Source organism: Cavia porcellus, unplaced genomic scaffold, assembly GCF_034190915.1.
Source record: "Cavia porcellus strain 051 isolate PalLab524CR breed Dunkin Hartley unplaced genomic scaffold, mCavPor4.1 scaffold_24, whole genome shotgun sequence".
Classification (NCBI taxonomy): Eukaryota; Metazoa; Chordata; class Mammalia; order Rodentia; family Caviidae; genus Cavia; species Cavia porcellus.
The window spans coordinates 49,245,768-49,267,572 of NW_026947507.1; the positions used below are offsets into that span (position 1 = coordinate 49,245,768).

The following is a 21,805-nucleotide window of genomic DNA, read 5'->3' on the forward strand; positions in this document are numbered from 1 at the left end:
TGAGGGGTGCAATTTTGCACAGGGAGCAAAATTCTTGGGACATCGATGCAAATATCCTTGTCCTATGTATCAGGATCTCTACACAGGGTCCTGACTGAGTGCTGAAACATCTGGAGCTCTACACCATTGTGGAAGGCTGAGTGGCACCCCAGGAGATATATGTTTTTGTTTTTTGATTGTGTCTCTTCCCTCAAGTAGCATGATAAAATGTAACCTCCATAAAGTCAGAGACTAGAACCTATAATTGCTTGCTACATAATAGGCATTCAACAAACATTTATTGAATGAGTGGGTGATGAATGAATGTATAGGTCTACAAGGAATCAATAAACTATAGTATACACATCTTAAGGGATTGCCTACAGGCATCTTAAACATTTGTGAAGGATTTTCTTTTTTTTTTTTTTTTTGTCTTTTTCATTTTTATCGGTACTAGGGATCGAACTCACGACTGCCTGCTTACAAAGCAGGCGCTCATGCCGCTGAGCTAAATCCCCAGCCCCTTGTGAAGGATTTTCAATGACAAGAGAGAAAGCTTCTACAATTATGTGACATGAAAGAAACCAGGAGATGGTATCCACAAGCACTCCAGTCAGACTAGGAAAAGCAGGAAAGCTTCAAGGACCTTATGCTGCAGACACAAGACGCATTCCACACAGAGCTGTGCCCTCAGCCCCAAACAGTCTCTCTTCATGTATTAGTTAACTTTCATTATAGCACACAGCCATGCTTTCTATGGACACAGAGATCATAGAATGCCAAATCTGAGGGCTCAAATGTCTTCATTGTTTTGTTTTCAGTATGGCCAAAGCCTCTGTTTTATACCTCCAAAACATGAACTGGTTCACAGTACTGATTAAAGTAATATTTTCATGGAGCAGTAACTCTCTGACTGATTTCTCACGTCACAGGCTCCCCCTGTCACCTTCTGGATAACTTAAGGCCCCTCCTGCAGGTCGGAGAAGACCTGCTCCTGTCCCTGACACCTGTCTGTGGTGTTTCATCACCACTCAGAGGCAGGTGGGAAGTGACCACTGGCATGGGGATTGCTGTGAATGGAACCAAATGGTCTGGGAGCCAAGACTAGAAGTCAGACTTTACAGTGTGAACTCAGCATCAAAGGTGACTTCTACTCTCCTGGCAACACTGCACAGGAGTGCTGACCTCCACTTCACTTTCTGGCAGTGCTATGGGTCAGACCTCTCTCCAGACCCACCATGAGTGAGGCAGGCATAGTTCAGGCCGGGGGAAGCACCAGGAAGGCAGCCAGCCACTTGTTCCTCTTGGCAGAAATCTTGGTCTGCCTGCAGCTCCTTCTCTCCTTTCCTCAGAGCGCAGGATTTGGGGTCTTTGAAGCACAGAGGACCCTCAGAATTGTCCCTACTCGGGCTGAGTTCTGTGGCAAGCACCATGTAATTTAACCCTTCTTGGTTCCTGGTTACCATGAAGGCAACTGGCGTAGCATCATCTGAATTCAGCCTGATTGTACTGTCATCGTCATCTGTGAAAAGATATGGCAATTAGACTTCCGGAAGAACATGGTGGATAGATAATAGCAGCTACGGAGGCTCTCTGACACAGCCAGCATATAATCCAGGAAGGATGTGGTGTGCGGAGTCCTACGCAAGGGGAGATATACCCTGCAGTCCCAGGAATGAACTAAGCTGAGACAAACCAACTGGAAATGCAATCCCAGTGCTATAACCGGAACAGATAAAATCTCAGTGCAGAAACTGGAACCCGTGCCTCTGGAAGCCGCAACTTGAATTTCCTGCCCCTGCTGCTGCGTCTGAATCTGCACAGCAGGGAGAGAGATGCATGAAAGCTCTGAGAGTGAGAATTGCGAAAGGAGTTGAAAGCAGGACAGGCGGGGAGCCCTGCATCAACCTGTGGTGAGTGAGAGGAACGGGGACTCTTCCATAGAGTAGGAGGCACCAACAGAGGACATTCTGGGACCAGGCAGACTAGCCAGAACAGGACGCTGCAGTGACTTTAGTCACATATTCCCCCCTTAAGCGGGATTGGTGAAGAGAGCTTGGCCTGGGTGATGCCGCAGACTAAGACCCAGTAGGCTAGCCCAAACCAGGTCCCAGCACCTGGCGGTGTACCCTAGCAGTGAAGCCTTCAGTAGGTTGACTGACCTGGAGGGGTGGGCCCAGCAGAGGCTGCCCAGTTCTGTGTCTCCCTAGTACACTGCTGTGGGTGGGAATACCTAGCCAGCAGATTCAAACAAACTGTAACCGACAAAGAAAAAACTGGGCATCCTATATACACTTGTATAGAAGGAACAAAAAGTATGGGAAGAGGGAGCAACAAGAAAGGGTCCTCAGTCCCCAATCCTGAGAACACTGATCCAGGAAAGGTAAATGCAAATGACAATGAGGACAGAAATCATGCAATATCAGACATGGCACCAATAGACATAAAGCGATATCTCTGGAGCCTCATAGATGAGTTTAAAAGTGAAATATTTAATGAAGTAAGCCAAGATATAAGTAGAATAGTTAGAGAAATGCTAAGCACTGCCCAAGAAAAAAACAGATGGTGGAATGGAAGAGCAGAAAAAAAGGGGAGAATTGTTTGATGGAGAAAATAGAGAAAACATAGAATACATGAAGCAGGTTCAAAGAGATTACCAGGAAACTAAAAACTCTATTGAAAGCTGGCATAACAGTTTGGAAGAAACTGAGGATAGGTTAGCTGAACTGGAGGACAGATTTGTAAAGTGGGAGCATGAAATGAAAAACTTCTTAAAAACAACAAGGAAACAAACAGCAATAATACAAAGGCTAGAAGATGATAAGAAGGGGGTGTGGACTTCCGGTGTCATGGCTGCCCTGACCACAACGTAGTGCTGAGAATTTCTGTCCCGGCTAGACTGCTTACTGAGACTTCTACGGCCTACAGGCCTCATGGAAGGACTCTTACAGACCGGAAAGACACACAGTGATCTTTTAATATATTATGGAGGATGTCAAAGATGTAAGATCTAGCCAATTGCTCAGTACACACAATTAAGTTGCCATTTGACTCTTCCGGGAGAACATGGCGGACAGATAACAGCAACTACCGGCGGCTCTCTGAAAGACTCGGCTCAGAAGCCAGGAATGGTGCGGACTAAGGAGACATAAGCAGGTGGAGATATGCTCTGCTGACTCAGGAACGAACTGGGCTGAGAGAAGCCAACTTGGAATGCAGTCCTGGTGCTAAAACAGGAACAGAAAAGACTCGGTGTGGAGGCTGGAACCGCGCCATTGTAAGCCGCGATTTGGGTTTCCCGCCGCGCAGCGGCTGGCTGCCTCTACAGCGGCTCGGCAAGGGGAGAGACGTGCAGAAGCTCTGAGAACGGCAATCTGCGAACGGCAGGGAGGCGTGCACTGACTTATGGTGAGGTGAGTGAGAGAAACTGACACTCTACCACAGTTTGACTCCAGCAGAGGACTTTCTGGGCCCGAGCAGTCCTGCGGGAGCAGGGCGCGGTGGCGACTCCAGCCACACATCCCCCTCTCGGGCGGGATTGGTGAAAAGTGCCTGGCCTGCGTGACGCTGCCGGCGGACCTGGTAGACTGTCCCAACCCAGATCCCAGAGCCTGACGGTGGCCGGGAGGGGAGACGCGTAGGCTGCCTGGTCCATAACTCCCTGGTGCGCAGCGGTGAGCGGGAACACCTAACTGGCGCAATTCGATCAGGCTGTGGCTGACTGGGAGAGAAGCTGGGCCTCTTATATAAGCTTGCATATATAAGGAACAGAGAAGAAGAGGCAGCATGGGAAGAGGCAGCAACAAGAAAGTCTCCTCGGCCCCCAATTCTGAGAAACAGGCAATAGCAGACACCGCACCAATACACATAAGGCACCATATAGAGAGCCTCATAGACCAATTCAGGAATGAAGTTATCAACGACCTGAAGCTAGAAGTATGCAGAATAGTTAGAGAAATGCTAAGCACCACCCAAGAAAAAACAGGTGATGGAATGGAAGAACAGAAAAAAAGGGGAGAATTGTTTGATGGAGAAAACAGAGAAAGCATAGAATACGTGAAGCAGGTTCAAAGGGACTACCAAGATACTAAGAAGTCTATCGAAGACTGGCATAACAGCTTGAAAGAAACTAAGGACAGACTATCTGAACTGGAGGGCAGACTTGTAATATGGGAGAATGAAATGAAAAACTTCTTAAAAATAACAAAGAAACAAACAGCAATAATACAAAGACAAGAAGATGATAAGAGGATCCATAACTTAAGGATTAAGAACATAAAAGAAGAAGTAGGGATGCAAACAAGTGAACTACAAAAGCTACTCACAGAAATAATCCAGGAGAATTTTCCTAATTTAGCAAAAGGTAAAGATACTCAGATGTATGAGGCATACAGGACCCCAGCTACCTACAACCCAAACAGAGCAACACCCAGGCATATAATAATAAAAATTCCAGAAATTCAATACAAGAACAGAATATTAAAAGCTGTAAGAGACAAGAAACAGACCACTTACAAGGGAACACCCATCAGAATTACAGCAGATTTCTCTGCACAAACCATCAAATCACGAAGAGCATGGGGGGAAATAATTCAAGCATTGAAAGATAATAATCTCCAGCCAAGATTGAGATATCCTGCACAACTGTCCCTGGAAATTGATGGAAAAACAAGGTGCTTCCAGGATAAAGAGGAACTGGGGGAATTTGCAACCACCAATTCAACTCTACAGAAAGTATTGCAGGATATTCTAAAAAAAGAAAAATACAAAGAACCCAGAAATAGTGGCGGGGAGGCCACAACAAATGGAGCAGAGAACAAAATGAAGAAGACAAACTGACAGCTACTGACAGAAAAAGAGCTTAACAGAAATGAGGCAGAGAAGATTGGATGATAGGAACAGCTATTTTGGAGAAAATGACATCTTAATAGGTAATACTGATTTAGTATCATCTTGTTTTGAAGTCTCATCTAGCTTTTGTCCTTCTGTCTCCAATGGTCTAAATAGGCTGTATCTTATTGGATTTTATTATGTACGATAGTATAAGCAAAAACCTTTTAAAGACAAGGAGATTATACAGAAACCATTGTTCATTTTCTGTTAGTCGATTCTAAATACTCTGTAATGCTGTCATTCTCTTGAATGGTTTTACATTGTTTTGATATACTTAATGCTACAGTATACGAAGTTGTACTCAAGGATTTCAAAGAAAGAAACAATATGGTAACTACTTTTAGGTTAGGATTATCTGGTGGTGAACACTATTCTGCTTAAATGGTTATGTTTTGATCTGCGCTGTTTCGTTGTTATGCCCTCTTTTATCTCAATCTCCACTCCATTATTTACTTTTTTATCTTTATCCTTTTAATTAAAGGAAAAAAATAACAGGATATATTATAGTAACCCATTTTGACTTTTCATTACCTTGATTCAAAGCCCTGTATTACTCTCACCATCTGGTTTTTAACTGATGTTCCCCTATTCTGTTTTGCTGGATAGTATCAGGTTCGAAAGTTTAGGCATCAGCTGTGAAGATAATGAGATTCATTATGACGCCCATTCTTGTTGACTTTTAGCTACTTTTGAAGACCTACAATGTCTCCAATGTTTTGGTTTTGTCGGTTTTATTCTTTACTGTTTTGTTCAATTGTATTATAACTAATGATATAGGCAATTCTATTAGAGATAGCGGGAGACATTATGGTAACCATTGTTGATCACCTGTATTATGTTTTTACATTATCTATTATGTCCACCCTTTTGACTTGACCGATTCTGTTCTGTTATGTCACATTTGGTTTTACTCTCTTCCAAAAAAGTAATAAGAACCGTGGGAGCAATGAAACCCAAAATGTGTAATAGTCATGGTACAAAAGAGAGGAAAAGAAAGTACTCTAAACTATATAACTGCATGTATATTTAAGTGTATAAGATAGAAAATGATATCACAGAGTTTTATTGGATCAATGAACAGAACTGTTTGCAGTATCATTGATGGAATGTCCACTTTACAAGCTTTAATTTTGTGACTTGAACAATTATTTCTAAGATGACAATATGTAATCCATTAACTAGTGATTTCCTACTGTTCATTTTTTTTCTGTAAATCTGTATAACTTGTACCCTTTCCCTGCTTTTTTTTTCTTTTCTCCTTAAATAAAATTAAAAAAAAAAAAAGATGATAAGAAGATCTATAACTTAAGAATTACGAATGTAAAAGAAGAAGTAGGGACACAACAAAGGAACTACAAAGGCTATTCACAGAAATAATCCAGGAGAATTTCCCTAATTTAGCAAAAGGTAAAGATACTCAGATGTATGAGTCATATAGGACCCCAGCCACCTACAACCCAAACAGAGCTACACCCAGGCATATAATAATCAACATTCCAGAAATTCAATATAAGAACAGAATATTAAAAGCCGTCAGAGACAAGAAACAGATCACTTATAAGGGAACACCCATAGAATTACAGCAGACTTCTCGGCACTAACATCAAATCACAAAGAGCATGGGGGGAAATAATTCAAGCTTTGAAAGATAACAACCTCCAACCAAGATTGATATATCCTGCACAACCGTCCCTAGAAATTGATGGAAAAACAAGGTGCTTCCAGGATAAAGAGTAACTAGGGGAATTTGCAACCACCAATTCAACTCTACAGAGAATACTGCAGGATATTCTAAAAGAGAAAAATACCAAGATTCCAGAAACAGTGGCAGAGAGGCCACAATGAATGGAGCAGAAAGTGAAATGAAGAAGACAAACTGACGACTAATGACAGAAAAAGAGCTCAACAGAAATGACGCAGAGAAGGTTGGATGGTATTAACAGCTATTTTGGAGAAAACAAGACATCATAATAGGTAGTGCTGATTTAATATCATCTTGTTTTGAAGTCCCATCAAGCTTTTGTTCCATCGGTTTTAACGTGTTGTATCTTATTGGATTTTATTATATGTGATAATATAAACAAAAATTTTATAGACAAGGAGATTATACAGAAACCATTGTTCATTTTCTGTTAGTTGATTCTAAATACCCTGTAATCCTGTCATTCTCTTGAATGGTTTTACATTGTGTTGATATGTTTGATGCTACAGTACATGAAGTTATACTCAAAGATTTCAAGGAAAGAGACAGTATGGTAACTACTTTTATGTTGGGATATCTTGTGGTGAAACACTATATTGCTTAAATGGTTATGTTTTGACCTGTGCTGTTTTGTTGTTATGCCCTTTTATCTCAATCTCCTTTTTTTATTATTTACTTTTTTATTTTTATCTTTTTAATTAAGGGAAAAATAAATAAAAATAGCAGGATATATTATAGTAATCCACTTTGGTTTCCTATTAACTTGATTTGAAACCCTGTATTGCTCTCACCATCTTGTTTTGACTGATTTTCCTCTATTCTGTTTTGCTTGATAGTACCAAGTTTGAAAGTATAGGCAACAACTGTGAAGACAATAAGATTCATTATGATGCCCATTCTGGTTGACTACTATCTTCTTTTGAAGTCCTGTAATGTCTCCAATGTTTTGTTTTTATTGGTTTTGTTCTTTACTGTTTTGTTCAATTTTATTATAACTGATGATATAGGTAATTCTTTTTAAGATAGCAAGAGGCATTATGGTAACCATTGTTGATCACCTTGTATTTTGTTTTTACATTAGATATTATGTCCATCCATTTGACTGACTCTGTTTTGTTATGTCACATTTGGTTTTTCTCTCTTCAAAAAAGGTAATAAGAACTGTGGGAGTAATAAAACCCAAAATGTTAATTGTCACTGTTCAAAAGAAAGGAAAGGAAAGTGCTCTAAAGGGTATAACAACATGTATATTTAAGTGTATAAGATAGATAACCATATTACTGAGTTTTGTTGGATCATTGAACAGAACTGTTTGCAGTCTCACTGTCTGAATGTCTACTTTATATGCTTTAATTTTGTTACGTGAACAACTATTTCTAAGATGACAATATGTAATCTATCAACTAGTGATTTCCTACTGTTTATTTTTTCTGAAATTCTGTATAACTTGTACCCTTTTTCTGTTTTTTTTTTCTTTTTCTCCTTAAATAAAAATTTTAAAAAAAGATATGGCAGTTAGTGTCTGTTTATTTTCCTTTCTGTGTGACAACGTGCAGGCTGGGTGAGAATGGTAGCAATGTTGATGTCACACATCTGTTCTCCAAACATTCACAAGGACCAGTAAGTTCTGGGAAGGCAAAAACAAGCGAGCCTCTACCTGTCCTCAGAGCCACTGCACCCTAGCAGGGACACAGATATGCCATGGAACATGACATGCACTTAAGGAATAAATGGAATGCAGTGAGACCACAGCAGTGACCAAATCTGCTGTAATGGCTGAGGCAGACCATGGCCATTATGACAGATGCTGGGTGGCTGCAAGAGGACTAGTTTTTCTGAGATGTTTAATGGTTTAAATGGTTATGTTTTCCTCCTTTCCTCCTGCCACGAAGGCCCAAGTACCCACCTTCAGAGACACACTCTTTCATATTCACTAATTCTGTTATTACGAAGGTAATATTCCCAGAACAAGTCTCATATGAACCATTAACACTAACTGGCAAGTGAATTAGAACTAGCAGGCCTCTGAGCATAGAAAGGTGTGGCTATAAAATGAGTAACTTTTGTGGCAGGGCTGCAGGGTAAGGACAATGATTTCTTTGGTTCCTGTTTATGCTGTTCACACGTAGAGAGCTCTGACTACATACCAGGCAGTGTTCTAAGAGGTGCACTTGAATTAGTTCATTCGTCCCTATGAATTAGGCACCAGAATTGTCCTTATTTAACAGAAAAGAAGATGAGGCCAGAGGAGTTAATAACCTGGCTAAGGCCACACAGCTGAAATGCGCCTGTGTCCTAAGCATCATTAAGGAGGCGAGGACGGCCAGAGTGAGGGGCACACCCAGTGCAGTTCTTTGGAAGTCAGTGCACCCACAAGTACAAGGCAAGGTGCCTGCAGAAAACCAACAGTCAGACCTACCTGGCCTTTGTTACAATGACTCTCTTGTTATTTTGTTTCTGTCTACTGAAAAGCTGACCTTTAAGACAAAGAAGTTTACAAAGTCTGGGAAACCTAGGAGCAGAGCTTCCCAAACATCTCACATCATCCTCAGGAGTCAAGCGATAAAGTTAGATGTGGAGATGAGTGCGGAAATGTAAATGCAGGCACTGCTTGCTTTTCCCCAATGATTTCCAATCTCTGGGTGTTCCTACCTGGATGAAAAGCTCTGCCTTCTACTGCCTTTTCACGAACTGTCCCATTTTAAAAATCAGGGACATTTTGGTAGCTAAACAGCAGTCCTTCCCTCTCCTCTTGGCATCGGCCAGCAGAGGCTGGCCATTGTCCCTGAAGCTGAGGCTGCCGACCACCTGCCCTCTGCACACACAGGACTGCAGTATTTGGAATGAGATTAATTAAAATAGGGAGAAAGGAGATAATTTGAAGGGACTAAGGTGGGTACTGTTGTACCTGTTTTGTTCTAACAGAATTTAATAGATCTATGTATTCATCAGGTTCCATACCTAAATTACTAAATCTATTAAATAAGTGTAGGAGCTGTGAGATGTGAACCAAAATTATGGTGAATATTTCATTTAAAATACTTTACAGTGAAAGCCATTACCATCAGTTCCCTTCAGAATACCCACACGCTCCTAACGCGCATATCCCATCACCCTTGGCAATGTGTCTTTATTGTAACAGAGTGTGCGGGCTGTATTTTTGCTCTTGCTGTGTCTCTCGAGGCGTTCGTTTCTCTTTTTTTTTTTTTAGGTACTGGGGATGATCCAACTCAGGACCCCGCGCTTGCCAAGGGGGGGCTTAGGCTGCTGATTCTTTGCTAAACCCGAGGACGTGAGATTCTTTGCCGACACCGCATGCACGCGCATGCCTGTAGAATCGGATGCCCCTGCTATGGGCACATAAGCTCTTTGCCACCAGCTCGCTATCCTCTTCCCTGTTCAGCCTGTGCGACGACGTGCATCGCCGGGAGCAGTCAGGGAGCCGCTTCCCACAGGACAGCTTCACTGACACCGTTGCCTGCTGTGCTTATTACCAGCAGGGCCTCAGAGCCTCAGAGAGACCCAGAACACCATCAGCATGAAATAACAAGAAATGTTAGGAAGAAGTAAGATCATTTGAAGCAGCACATCAGCCCAGATGACTGAGGAAATACGCTATTATTAAAGGGCTTAAAGATATGGGTACAGTTCAGAACTCGACGCAGACCTCTGCCCACAGTGAAGGTTCATAGCCTGTGCTCAGCTGCTGCACCTGCAGGCCTTCCACCTGCTGAGGAGCTTATCGGGAAACGCCTACCAAAACGTAATTACAGTCATTTTTGCCTCTTAAACTTTTGAAAAAGAATCTTCTATAGGAGACAAAATTTTGGGAGTTTTGCCACAGCTGTCAGGAGAAATCTCATTAGCTGAATGAATAGTTCACTGGTTCATAGTAGTTTATGCAGTATTCAGTAACTTGACCCTGGCAAGCTTTCAGCATTTGTACATCTTCTCATTGCCTGAAGAGCTTATGAGAGATGGGAGTTAAGGTGGGGAGTTCTGTTGTTTTATTTAAAATTATTTAATAGCAAGCCTACAGGTCAGGCCCTAAGGCAAGTATCTGAACAAAGACAGCATGTGCTCAGCAACCTCTTTACAAGGGAAATATTAAAATAAAGGCTTCCCAGTAAGACCTGGTATTTACAGACAAGACATATGCTGGCCGCCTGGCTATGTTTAGAACAGCAGAGGAGCATTTAGATTTGTTTCCTGTAGGACTCTCTGGGACCGATGAGGTGGTGTTTACACAAATGTTTGGATGAAGTCACTGGATATTTTTACTGGATACCCAGATATGTTACCAGTCTGTCTCCATGCCTCTCCATCCATTAAGTCGGCAGGACCGTGGTGACAGTGCAGTGTTAGTGCTCCCCGTAACCCTAATGTGTTCTATTGTTTTTTAAAAAGTCCTTCTGATGGCTTTCCTGCCTTCCTGTATATCCCCAATGATAACAGTGAAGACAGACTGTTTTGCCAAATGTGCCACCAGTCTGCCAAGCAAAAAACTACATTAAGCATACTCTCTTATTTAAAAAGTAAGTTTCATTTCACCTTGCAGAATTGTCCTATGATTTCTATCCTCTGCTGATATGCAAATTGTCTTTCCTTGTTTTTCTCCCTTCTCTGCCTCTCTTTAGTAACAATCTCAATTGTCAGAATTGCTAGTGATGGCTATATCTCCTTTCTTTTCTCATTCAGGATTTGCATACATTGCAAATAACATAAGGATGATTTCTTTTTTACCAAAGTTATACTTCTGTCACAGCCTGGACTTGGTAGTTCCTGTCTAAATTATCACAGTTCCATTAGATTCCCTGTTAAACTCTTCCTAATCAGTATTCCAAATATTTATATCCACTGCTCTGTTTTTATAAATTTTAATTCTTTCTGCCAACAGCCCGGTGGTTAAGTAGACCAGGAGAAGCTGTCACCTCTTCTTGCAGGCCACGTGTGGAGATCTTCCACCATGCCCACTGGGCCACGAGGTACTGCCAGATGGGTATAGCTGCAGCCTTCTGAGGGCAAACTCCAGTGGCCCTCAGAAGGCTGCCTGTCTGCTGTTTGTCCACCCCCTCCCTGGAGAGGCCTCTCCTTTGGGTTTCACGACAGTGTCCCATGGCCATCCTCTGCTCTCTCTGGCTTCTCCTCTCCATGCTGCTCTTCTTCTCTGTTGGTCCTCCTTGTTATACACACCAACTTTACACATTTTGGAAGAAAACATGAAGCAAAAGGGTATTCATTAAAGAAATTACAGTGGTTGCCTGACTGAAGAAGGTAGGACATAGCACAGGAGAAGAACATGGGGACAGAAGGATGGAACGCAATCAGAAAGAAACCGTGCAGACTCTAGCAGTGATGAGGTCTACAATTAACCCCACTTTGCACCAGAGAGCCACACTGGGTAGGATGGAGAGTGGGCAGCACTGCCTACCACCTTAATTCTTCTCCTTACTATTTTAGATTATAAATCGAAGGATCAGAGTCTCCTTTTAAAAATGTAATACATATTATGAAATGTAATGTCCTTTTCAAGGAAGAATACAATAAATAACTATGATGGCCATCACACCAGTATGTTATTCTTCTTACTCATTCTAAAACACCTTCTATGTGCATCTTAACACTGTTCAGTTCACACTGAGAGGAAGCTAGAAAATGTGAAGCATCAAATTTACCTTCAAAGCCTTTATTTATGACTTCAGTGGTGTTTACTTCACCTCTGCATTGAGAAATGGTATTTAAGGGAAATTTTCTGAATAGCTGCAGCTGGTCTTGGATCTCGTGGAAAGTAGGCCGTTGGATTGGTTCTTGAGCCCAGCACTGAGCCATTAAATTCCACCTGGATGTGTGGATAAAGACAGAAAAGAGAATGATGACTGGATACAATTACCAGTAACTCAGATGAAGTCATTTTAGAAATGAAATTTGAGTTATTACCAGTTTTGCAAAATTCATAAAAATGAACAGAATGAGTGCTCTGCTTATCTGATTGCATTATTAGTTCCCATCATAGTCTTTCTTTTGAAAAGCTGACATATCAACCATTTTTAACCTGGCTAACTAGATGGGGAAATACATGGTTAGAAATGTCTATCCCACACACCATGTGTTAATAGCTATAAAAATTGTTGAAGAAACTTTAAAAAATTTTACATACATACATTGATCTACAATGAAACCTGAGATTTGCTCCATGCAGGTACCTCATGGCAGAGCCAGAAGCTAGAAAGCAGAATTGATTCCAGAGCTTTCACTTCTTGTCCTGTGAGGTTAATAACAGCTCCACACCCCGATATCTACAACTGATTGCCTGAACTTTACCTTTACTTTCAAGGTTGTCTAAGAAACATTTGTGCAGCACTCTGCACCAGTGCCCATGCCCCATGCAATGGCACTCAGGGGCTGGGTGCACAGTGTGGCTCATGTCCTCCTGCAGCAAATGGTGACAGGTATACTCACTGAACTCTCCTACATTGCCTGCCCCCAGTTAGTTCTTTCTCAGAGTCCCTACCTCGCAGGACAGAAGTGACTTTGTTCTGTGCAGTGCAGCTTATAACCTATCCCAGTTCACACCCTTAAGCAATCTTTCTGGGTAATAGTCTAGTCTGAATAATAATGCATAGCTATTCCTATTCTCTCTGCTTCCTTTCAGGGTGGTGCCAGGACACCTACCAGGTAGGAGGCTGATGCATAGTGGCAGAGTTACAGATCCTTTGAGCTCACTGTTCTCCTTGGGGCTTGGTAACCTCAGAGGTTGGTCTAGAACCAGTGAGTGGTGCCTCTGGTCCCCTGTAAGATCCTGCTGCCTTCAGCACCCAGGAACTCTTCACCTCTCCTTTGCCCTTGCCTACTGTGCTGGTCCTCCCTTGTCTTTCTCCATCTGGAACACCTCTTGTGACTCTACCATCTCCTGTGCCTTTTGGAGGCCCAGGCAAGCCACACCCATCTCAGTTACAAACCCACAGGGTGCTGTTTGGCAGAGTTTCCAGCTCTTAACAAAATATTCACACTTCATGGGAACACAAAGGAAGTCTGGATGCGCAGGCCAGGCCTTCTCTGTCTAGACATGTTCTTTAGCTCCTTAACAAAGTCAGGTCTCCTCATGCAGAAGAGAGGTCCCCTGCTCAGTGACCTCCTTGTCATCCTCCTGAGTTGGAAGCATGTTGGCAGATCTTAGAATCTGACAGGAAGCCAAAAGTGCAGTCCTTGAGGGAGAGGAGGAGCTGATCTTGGAAGGGGATGGGGAGGGCAAGTGCATGTGTGTCACACAGGCCAGGAGAGGAGCAGGGCTTTGGGACACTGCTGTGGGGAGCTGTTGAAGGTCTTAGGCAGGCATGCCTCTTGCATTTTTGGAGGATTACTGCAGACAGACAATGGCTGTGAGAAGCCAGTTGCAAGCTATTAGAGAAGCTGAGGTGAAATGTAATGATGGACTGAACTAAAGTATCGGTAACAGACCTGGACCAAGATTGTATTTAAGCACAGTTGACAATGACACAGAGGTCATTATATGTACTGAATTTAAAATTCCTAACATCAGCCAGGAATTTAGCTCAGTGGCAAAGTGCCTGCCTGGCAAGTATGAGGTCCTGAGTTCAATTCCCAGTATGTCTTTGCCCAGAAAAAAAAAAACTTTAACATCTATTTTAGGAATCACAATGCAACCTCCAATCTCCTATGTGGAATCAAACTCTGCTTCCATTTATTTCATTCATCAAGCCAAACCTCAGGTCAGAGTTGGTACTGTACATCAGGGTAAGACTAGGAAACCAAATATTGGGTTGTATTGGGCTTTTCAGGTTTGTTACAAGGAACTTACAGTCTCATCACAGAATGCCCAACTTGGCCCTATTTTTAACATTCAAATAATGGCTGAGAATTAGCAAAAACCAACATAACCTGTTACATATTTCCCTATAACTTGTGCTGTTTAGAAAGACAACATACGGACTAATGAAAGGGTGTTCGAACTTGAGATAAGATATTATAGCTGGTATCACATCATGGAACTTATGTTTTTTTAACAGAGAATCAAACTCAGGACTTCATGTTTTCCAGGCAGGCGCCATGCCACTGAGCTATACCCCTGGGGCCTCATGGTAGAACTTGGACCAACAGTTAAACATGAATCTTGATGATGAAAGATTGTCCTAAGAAGTAAGAGGATGGAGGGAAGATGTATAATTCTTCACTGGAAGCATTTGTTTGAGAATAAAATTGACTCTGGGATATTACTAAAATACAGACAAAAAATTTCTCAAGGTTTGATATACTTCAGTCATGAAGTTTTTACTTATTTATAATCTGCATAATTCTACAAAGATTGAATATATTTAATAGAATTGCTTAGAAGGAGAGAAGAAAGAAAAAGAAAGGAAGAAAAGAGGAAAGAGGAAAGCAGGAGGGGAAAGGAAGCCTTCCTCAGGTCTGCACTGCACGGCCGGCCCCCCACCCTCTCCCCCAGCCTCCCCGCTCTCTGCTGCAAGCTCAGCCTGCTTTCTACCTGTGCAATCTGACAGGACAACTTGTGCCCTCAGATAGCAATAAACTGGCAGTGGAAGAATTAAAGTGCCATTAGGAATTTAATAATCCTCAAACATACTCATTATACTGAAGTGCCTCATTTTGCTCAGTATTCAGCCCAGATTCCTCCATTTGTCTGGGAATGCTTTGCTCCCGTTTGCCTCAGCTTTCTTCCTTCCAAACCACAGAGGGGCTCATTAGCTGTGTTCAGTATTAGTCTCTCAGAAAGCACAGAACCTGCAGATTTCCCAAGTTCTGTTACTGGTTCCATCTGATCCTGGAAACCCGCATGGCCTCACGTCTTTTTTTAGGAGTGAGAATATGCCTGTGGTCCTCAGACATCTGAGCAACCTGCAGATGCTCAGCATGGGCTTTCCCTCCCCATACCTGAGCCCCAGGAAGGGGCGGGAACCCTTGAATTCTCATTCCACGAATAGCTGAGATTGAGGGATAAGCATCCCAGACTCCTGACCCAGGGAGCATCCAGGTGCTGAGTCTTTAAGCAGTGAATAGAGGGCAGCCTGGTTCAGGGTGGACTTGGAGCCCCTAAGCTGGCCTGTGATCCCCAAATGCTTCAGATGGGGCTCAGTTCCCTCTGTCCTCTGAGAAGAGGAGTTAATCTTCTCTGTGACAACTTAAGGCCTGGCCAGATGAAGTGGTATGGCTGAGGGCTCCCCTTGCCAGCATGGCTTGTTTTCCTGGCTCACAGCAATCTTAACCCTTCCTGGGCTTGCGGCCCTGCAGAGCTGGGAATGCCACTCACGGTCTGCAGCGATTTGCAGGTGGATCTCCAGCCACCAAATGGAAACTTCTGATATCAAGGAAACTACATTTTTATAACAAGAGAGTAACAATGTGCTCAGTTGATGAATTAGTGAAGACAAAACTAGACAGAATATTATCTTTCTCTACTCCTAATCAGGAGTACTTTCCTAGCACTCCTTCCTCTTCCTACTAGCTGTGTTTTTGGATACCTTAGAGTACAGCAAAACCCAACATATCCACACTTTTCTGCTCCATAACACACCAATTTATTATTTACCCTCGTCTTCCTCAAATAAACAATCAAACACCATCAGTCAAAATGTGTAATTCAGTAAGCTACTTCTAAGGCACTTTTCTGAAGACACTGCATTATTACCTCCTCCGGGGGAAAGGTAAGCCAGATGAAACTGGAAAAGTGTAAGGAAACATGTTCAGAACTGGAATTCTGAGGGAATTTGCTGAGTTTTTGATAGATGTATGAGGGATGCAACGTGATGATTGGGCTGCTATCTAGTTAAATTTTATTTCATATTTAGGTATGCTAGAATTTTTCCCCCTCAAACCCTAATTGAAAGGATTCCAATTTTGTGTAACTTCTTATTTCTAATTTACAGATTTTTCCCCTTCTTCCGCCCAAAGTTCATGAATTATGTATTAGCCACTGTTACCAAACTTGGTCAGGTGTATTCATATTTGATTTACTTGAAAACATTCTGGAGGCTGTAAAAGCTAAATCAGAAATAAGTAGTAATTCATATCTTCTTCTAGCTTACCGACTCGGGAGAATACAGCAGCTTTCACAGCAGAACATCCAACCCATGTGCCCAGCTAGTAACTGTCTTTTGCTTCTAGGCTGAATAATCCTCCAAGGAATGAGTACAGTCCATCAGTGCAACCATGGCGTATGGGATCCACTCGTTCCTCCCACACACGCAGGTCCACACAGGTCAGCACTGTACTACACGCTGGCCAACCATCCCTCAGCCCCAGGTGGATCTTTCCATTCAAAACACACCCAAGACTGCAGCACTGGCATGCAGAGCTCTGTGACCCAGGCAGAGCCTGCACACGGCCTTGTATGTTAAGAGTTCCTGTTTGTTCTCTTACAAAACTCCAAGGTAAAATGGTTCTTGAAAAAGATTTCAGAACTTGAGACATCTGCCAAGATGGCACAGGAGACAGATTGGTACCCAGCACAATGAGCTGGTGACGTTTCCTTTGTGATTAGACTGAAACCACTCACTGTTCTGGAATCATTATTAGATCGCTTTGACAGAGTGACTGGTAGTCATTTTGAGTTAACTTTAGAAACTGATCATAGTCTGATGATATTCAGCCTTGTAGTATCCCATCAGTCAGTATTGACCATATCAATAAAAGCAATGCAACTTTTAAATAACATATTCCCACATATAGAATCTTTTAAAATGTAAATTTACCCAAATAAAATGGATATATGTATGCACACAACACACACACAGAGCATATATTTATTATAATTCATTTACCAAAAGGATAAATAAATTCTACTCTTCAAATTGCTATACCTGAATGAAATATCATGTACATATGTAAATAAAAAGGCCACAATGTATTTAAAAATTAAATCCCACAGCCTTTTTTATAGTTTATGCCCAATATACAAATAGGTAAGTTTTGGTTTTATTTTAGCATATCACATCAATGAAGCCTAAGTTCACATGAACACATGCTTTTGTTTTCTAGGGTACACATGCTAACATAACAACTTACAGATCGTCAGGACAGTTTCTTGGTGGCTCCAGTCTTCCTCCTGCTTGTACATAGTTTAAAACATCAAGGTTAGAATGCGCTGGATATGGTTGATGACCAAGAGTCAAAATCTCCCAAACCAGAATTCCAAAAGACCTAGGATATTAAAAGGTTATTAAAGATATTAAGAATATTAAAAAGATTATTAAAATCTCAGGTTCAGAGCAGCTTCTCCAACATCACTGTTCCTGGGGCTATGGGGTCTACCTCACAACTGACATTACTGGACTTATAAAAGGCCAACAGGAGAAATGAACTCTGATCTTTTTTAAAAAGTAGAAAAAGCACATGACAGAAAAGCTAATAGGTTGCATGGGAGCTCACACATACCCACATATGTGTGCCACATATGCACACACTTGCACGGGCACACACATAGATGCACATGCATGGGCACGCAATGTACTCAGACACACACTTATGTGTGCACATGCACACTCACACTTTGGTCCTCTGCTGACCATCCCCTGCAGCCCTCGTCATCTCAGTCTTTCAAAGCACAAGTCTGCAGGTGCCTGGGAGCACCAGTGCCCCACTTGAAGGGGACCAGACAATGGTGGACATGGAGAAAAAAAGCCATGAATCAAATGCTTGCCGCACAGAGGACCAACTTCATGTCACTCACAATTTTGCCATGACAGGCCCAGCTTAAAAGTCATTGAACAAATCCTTACATTTACCCAGCTCTGATCAAAAGTAGCAGATCAACAAGCAAAAATGAGAAATCTTATTCAAATTATAAAGAGAGAGCCAACTTTGCAATCAGTAATCTCTAAAGACTAAACATCCAAAAATAGGGGGCATTCAGGCACATACTTGCACATGAACTCAGAAGAACCAAGTTCGATTAGTCATGAACCTATACACCTTTGAATCATAATAAAATAATTGCAGTGGATGCATCTCATCCATATTTAGAGGTGTCATAAAGAATGGAAATTTTTAAGAGGATTATAAAGGGCTAAAACCCGAGATCTGGGGTGCCCTCACTGGCCTCTCTGCGTGTCTGGAGGACTCTGGATTTCTGCACCCAGACTGCTGGAGTTCCCTCAGGCTTCCAGGTGCAGTGAAGGAGAGAGGTGGGTTTAAGGCTTCCACATCAGCCTCCCCATTCCCGGCTTCATTTGGAGACCTGCTGAGCTCCCAATAGGTGGGCTGGCCCACACTACCAGCCTAGCCCAGCCTATTTAGCTGCCGCGCCTGGCCACAGGTCTGCAGAGGAGGAGCTGGGCAGATCTGGGGTGCCCTCACTGGCCTCTCTGCGTGTCTGGAGGACTCTGGATTTCTGCGCCCAGACTGCTGGAGTTCCCTCAGGCTTCCAGGTGCAGTGAAGGCGAGAGGTGGGTTTGAGGCTTCCACATCAGCCTCCCCATTCCAGGCTTCATTTGGAGACCTGCTGAGCTCCCGATAGGTGGGCTGGCCCACACAACCAGCCTAGCCCAGCCTGTTTAGCAGCCGCGCCTGGCCATAGGTCTGCAGAGGAGGAGCTGGGCAGATCTGGGGTGCCCTCACTGGCCTCTCTACGTGTCTGGAGGACTCTGGATTTCTGCACCCAGACTGCTGGAGTTCCCTCAGGCTTCCAGGTGCAGTGAAGGAGAGAGGTGGGTTTAAGGCTTCCACATCAGCCTCCCCATTCCCGGCTTCATTTGGAGACCTGCTGAGCTCCCGATAGGTGGGCTGGCCCACACTACCAGCCTAGCCCAGCCTGTTTAGCTGCCTCGCCTGGCCACAGGTCTGCAGAGGAGGAGCTGGGCAGATCTGGGGTGCCCTCACTGGCCTCTCTGCGTGTCTGGAGGACTGTGGATATCTCTGCAACCAGGGAGGGTCCACAGGTTCCTGAAGCACTGCGGCCTGTGGTGAGTACCCTAACCCGGCTGTGATTAAAGAACTGTGGAGCTTCCAAGGGGCAGGTGGGCGCACAGTGTCCCTGAGGCCCAGCTTGTCTGGAACTGCGGAGTTCTGAGCAGGCAGAGGAGGGCCACTGGTTCTGTAGGCCTAATGGCTTGGAGTAGCGCGGCGCCAGAGTCCCAGTAGCTCCAAACATAGAAGGGGATTTTCAACAGATCCTGAGGAAGCTTTCAAGTAACACTTGAAACATAGAAATATAGGAAAATGACAAAAAGAAAGACCAAATTACAACCTCAAACCTCCAGCCCATCTCAAGAAACCCTAGGAGCGATGTATATAGAAGAAAATATATCCCATCCACCTCATATATCGGACACAATAGCCACTGAAATTGACAAGCAACTCCAGGAAGCTTTAAAGAAATTCAAACTCGAAATAATCTCCCAGATAAAAGAAGAAATGATAAAAGAAATGAAAGAGATTCTAAATATATCTAAAGAAAACACAGATAAAAAATTGGAGGAACTAAACAAAAAGATAGAATCCCTAGACGAGCAATATAAGAAACAAACAGAATACATAATGCAGATGCACAGAGATATACAGGAAATAAAAAACTCCACTGAAAGTTGTAAAAACCGCCTTAATGAAAGTGAAGATAGAATTTCAGACCTTGAAGACAGGATTGCAGCTAGTGAACAGGAAAGGAAAGATCTTTTGAAAATAACAAGGAACCAGGAAACAACAATTCAACAACTGCAAGACGATGCAAAGAAGAATAACATAAGAATGATAGGGATTAATGAAAGAGAGGGAGACAACATGAAGGATGTCAGGAGGATATTTAGAGAAGTAATAGCTGAAAATTTCCCAAGCATGAGATCAGAAACTGACATCAGGATCAGTGAAGCATATAGAACTCCAAACAGTCATAACCAAAATAAAACTACACCCAGACATATAATAGTCACCATCCCAGAAATCCAACACAAGAATAGATTATTAAAAGCTGTCAGAGAGAAAAGACAGATCACTTATAAAGGAAAACCTATCAGAATCACAGCAGACTTCTCAGCACAAACGATAAAGTCAAGAAGAGCATGGAGTGAAGTATTCCAGATCCTAAAGCAAAATGATTTCCAACCAAGACTGATATATCCTGCAAAACTATCATTCAAAATAGATGGTGCAATACGATACTTCCATGACAAAGAACAGCTGAAGAACTTCATGAACACCAAACCAACCCTGCAAAAAATATTGAAAGACAGTTTAGATACACAAAGGAAAAAACCACTAAGCAAAGCAAATAATTAAACAGAACCGAAAGATAAAGATGCAACAGCAGAGAGATAACATTCCTACAATTAACCAGCATTTAACAGTAATAACCATTAATGTAAATGGTCTCAATGCACCAATCAAAAGAAACAGACTAGCAGAATGGATCAAGAAACAAAATCCAACCATATGCTGTTTACAGGAAACCCATCTAACCCAGAAAGATACTCACAGACTGAAAGTCAAAGGATGGAAAACAATTCTTCATGTAGCAGGAATCCAAAAAAAGGCAGGAGTAGCCATTCTGTTTGCAGACAACGTGAACTTTAAACCAACAATGACCATAAAGGACAAAGAAGGTCACTACATACTCGTAAGGGGAAAACTCCAAGAGGAAGAGATAACTATCTTAAATATATACGCACCAAACTCCAGAGCACCCAGTTATATAAAACAATTATTAACAGAAATGAAAACTCAAATTATCAGTAACACAATTGTAACAGGAGACCTTAATACACCACTGACACCAAGGGACAGATCAAACAGACAGAAAATGAGCAAAGAAATAACAGAACTGAATCACACCTGTGAACAAATGGGTTTGATAGACATATACAGAATGTTCCACCCAACAACATCAGAATACACATTCTTCTCAGCAGTACATGGATCATTTTCTAAAATAGACCATATATTAGCTCACAGAACATATTTAAGCAAATGCAAAAGAGTTGAAATCATCCCTTGCATATTATCGGATCATAGCGCTCTGAAATTAGAAATTAATGACAAAGGATACTGCAAAAATTCCGCAAACACATGGAAACTAAATAACACACTCTTGAGTAATCAGTGGGTCACAGAAGAAATTAAAGAAGAAATTAAACAATACCTAAAAGAAAATGAAAATGCAGATACAACTTACCGGAATCTGTGGGATGCAATGAAAGCCGTTCTGAGAGGAAAATTTATTGCACTGAGTTCCCACATCAGGAAAACAGAACGAATACAAGTAAATAA

General features: G+C 42.3%; 1 protein-coding gene across 4 annotated transcripts in view; it reads right to left on the reverse strand.

The window, feature by feature from the left end:
* Positions 1–234: 234 nt before the first annotated feature.
* Positions 235–21,805, reverse strand: part of Ros1 (ROS proto-oncogene 1, receptor tyrosine kinase) — a 140,848-nt gene continuing 119,277 nt past the window's right edge. For all 4 annotated transcript variants that reach the window (XM_023561601.2, XM_063235032.1, XM_063235033.1 and 1 more), the window contains 3 exons: positions 17,615–17,749; positions 12,250–12,413; positions 235–1,501 (listed from right to left, as the gene is read on the reverse strand). In XM_023561601.2, coding sequence (XP_023417369.1) covers positions 1,188–1,501; positions 12,250–12,413; positions 17,615–17,749 — 613 coding nt within the window. In that variant the 3' untranslated portion in view covers positions 235–1,187. The remainder of the gene's footprint in view (positions 1,502–12,249; positions 12,414–17,614; positions 17,750–21,805) is intronic.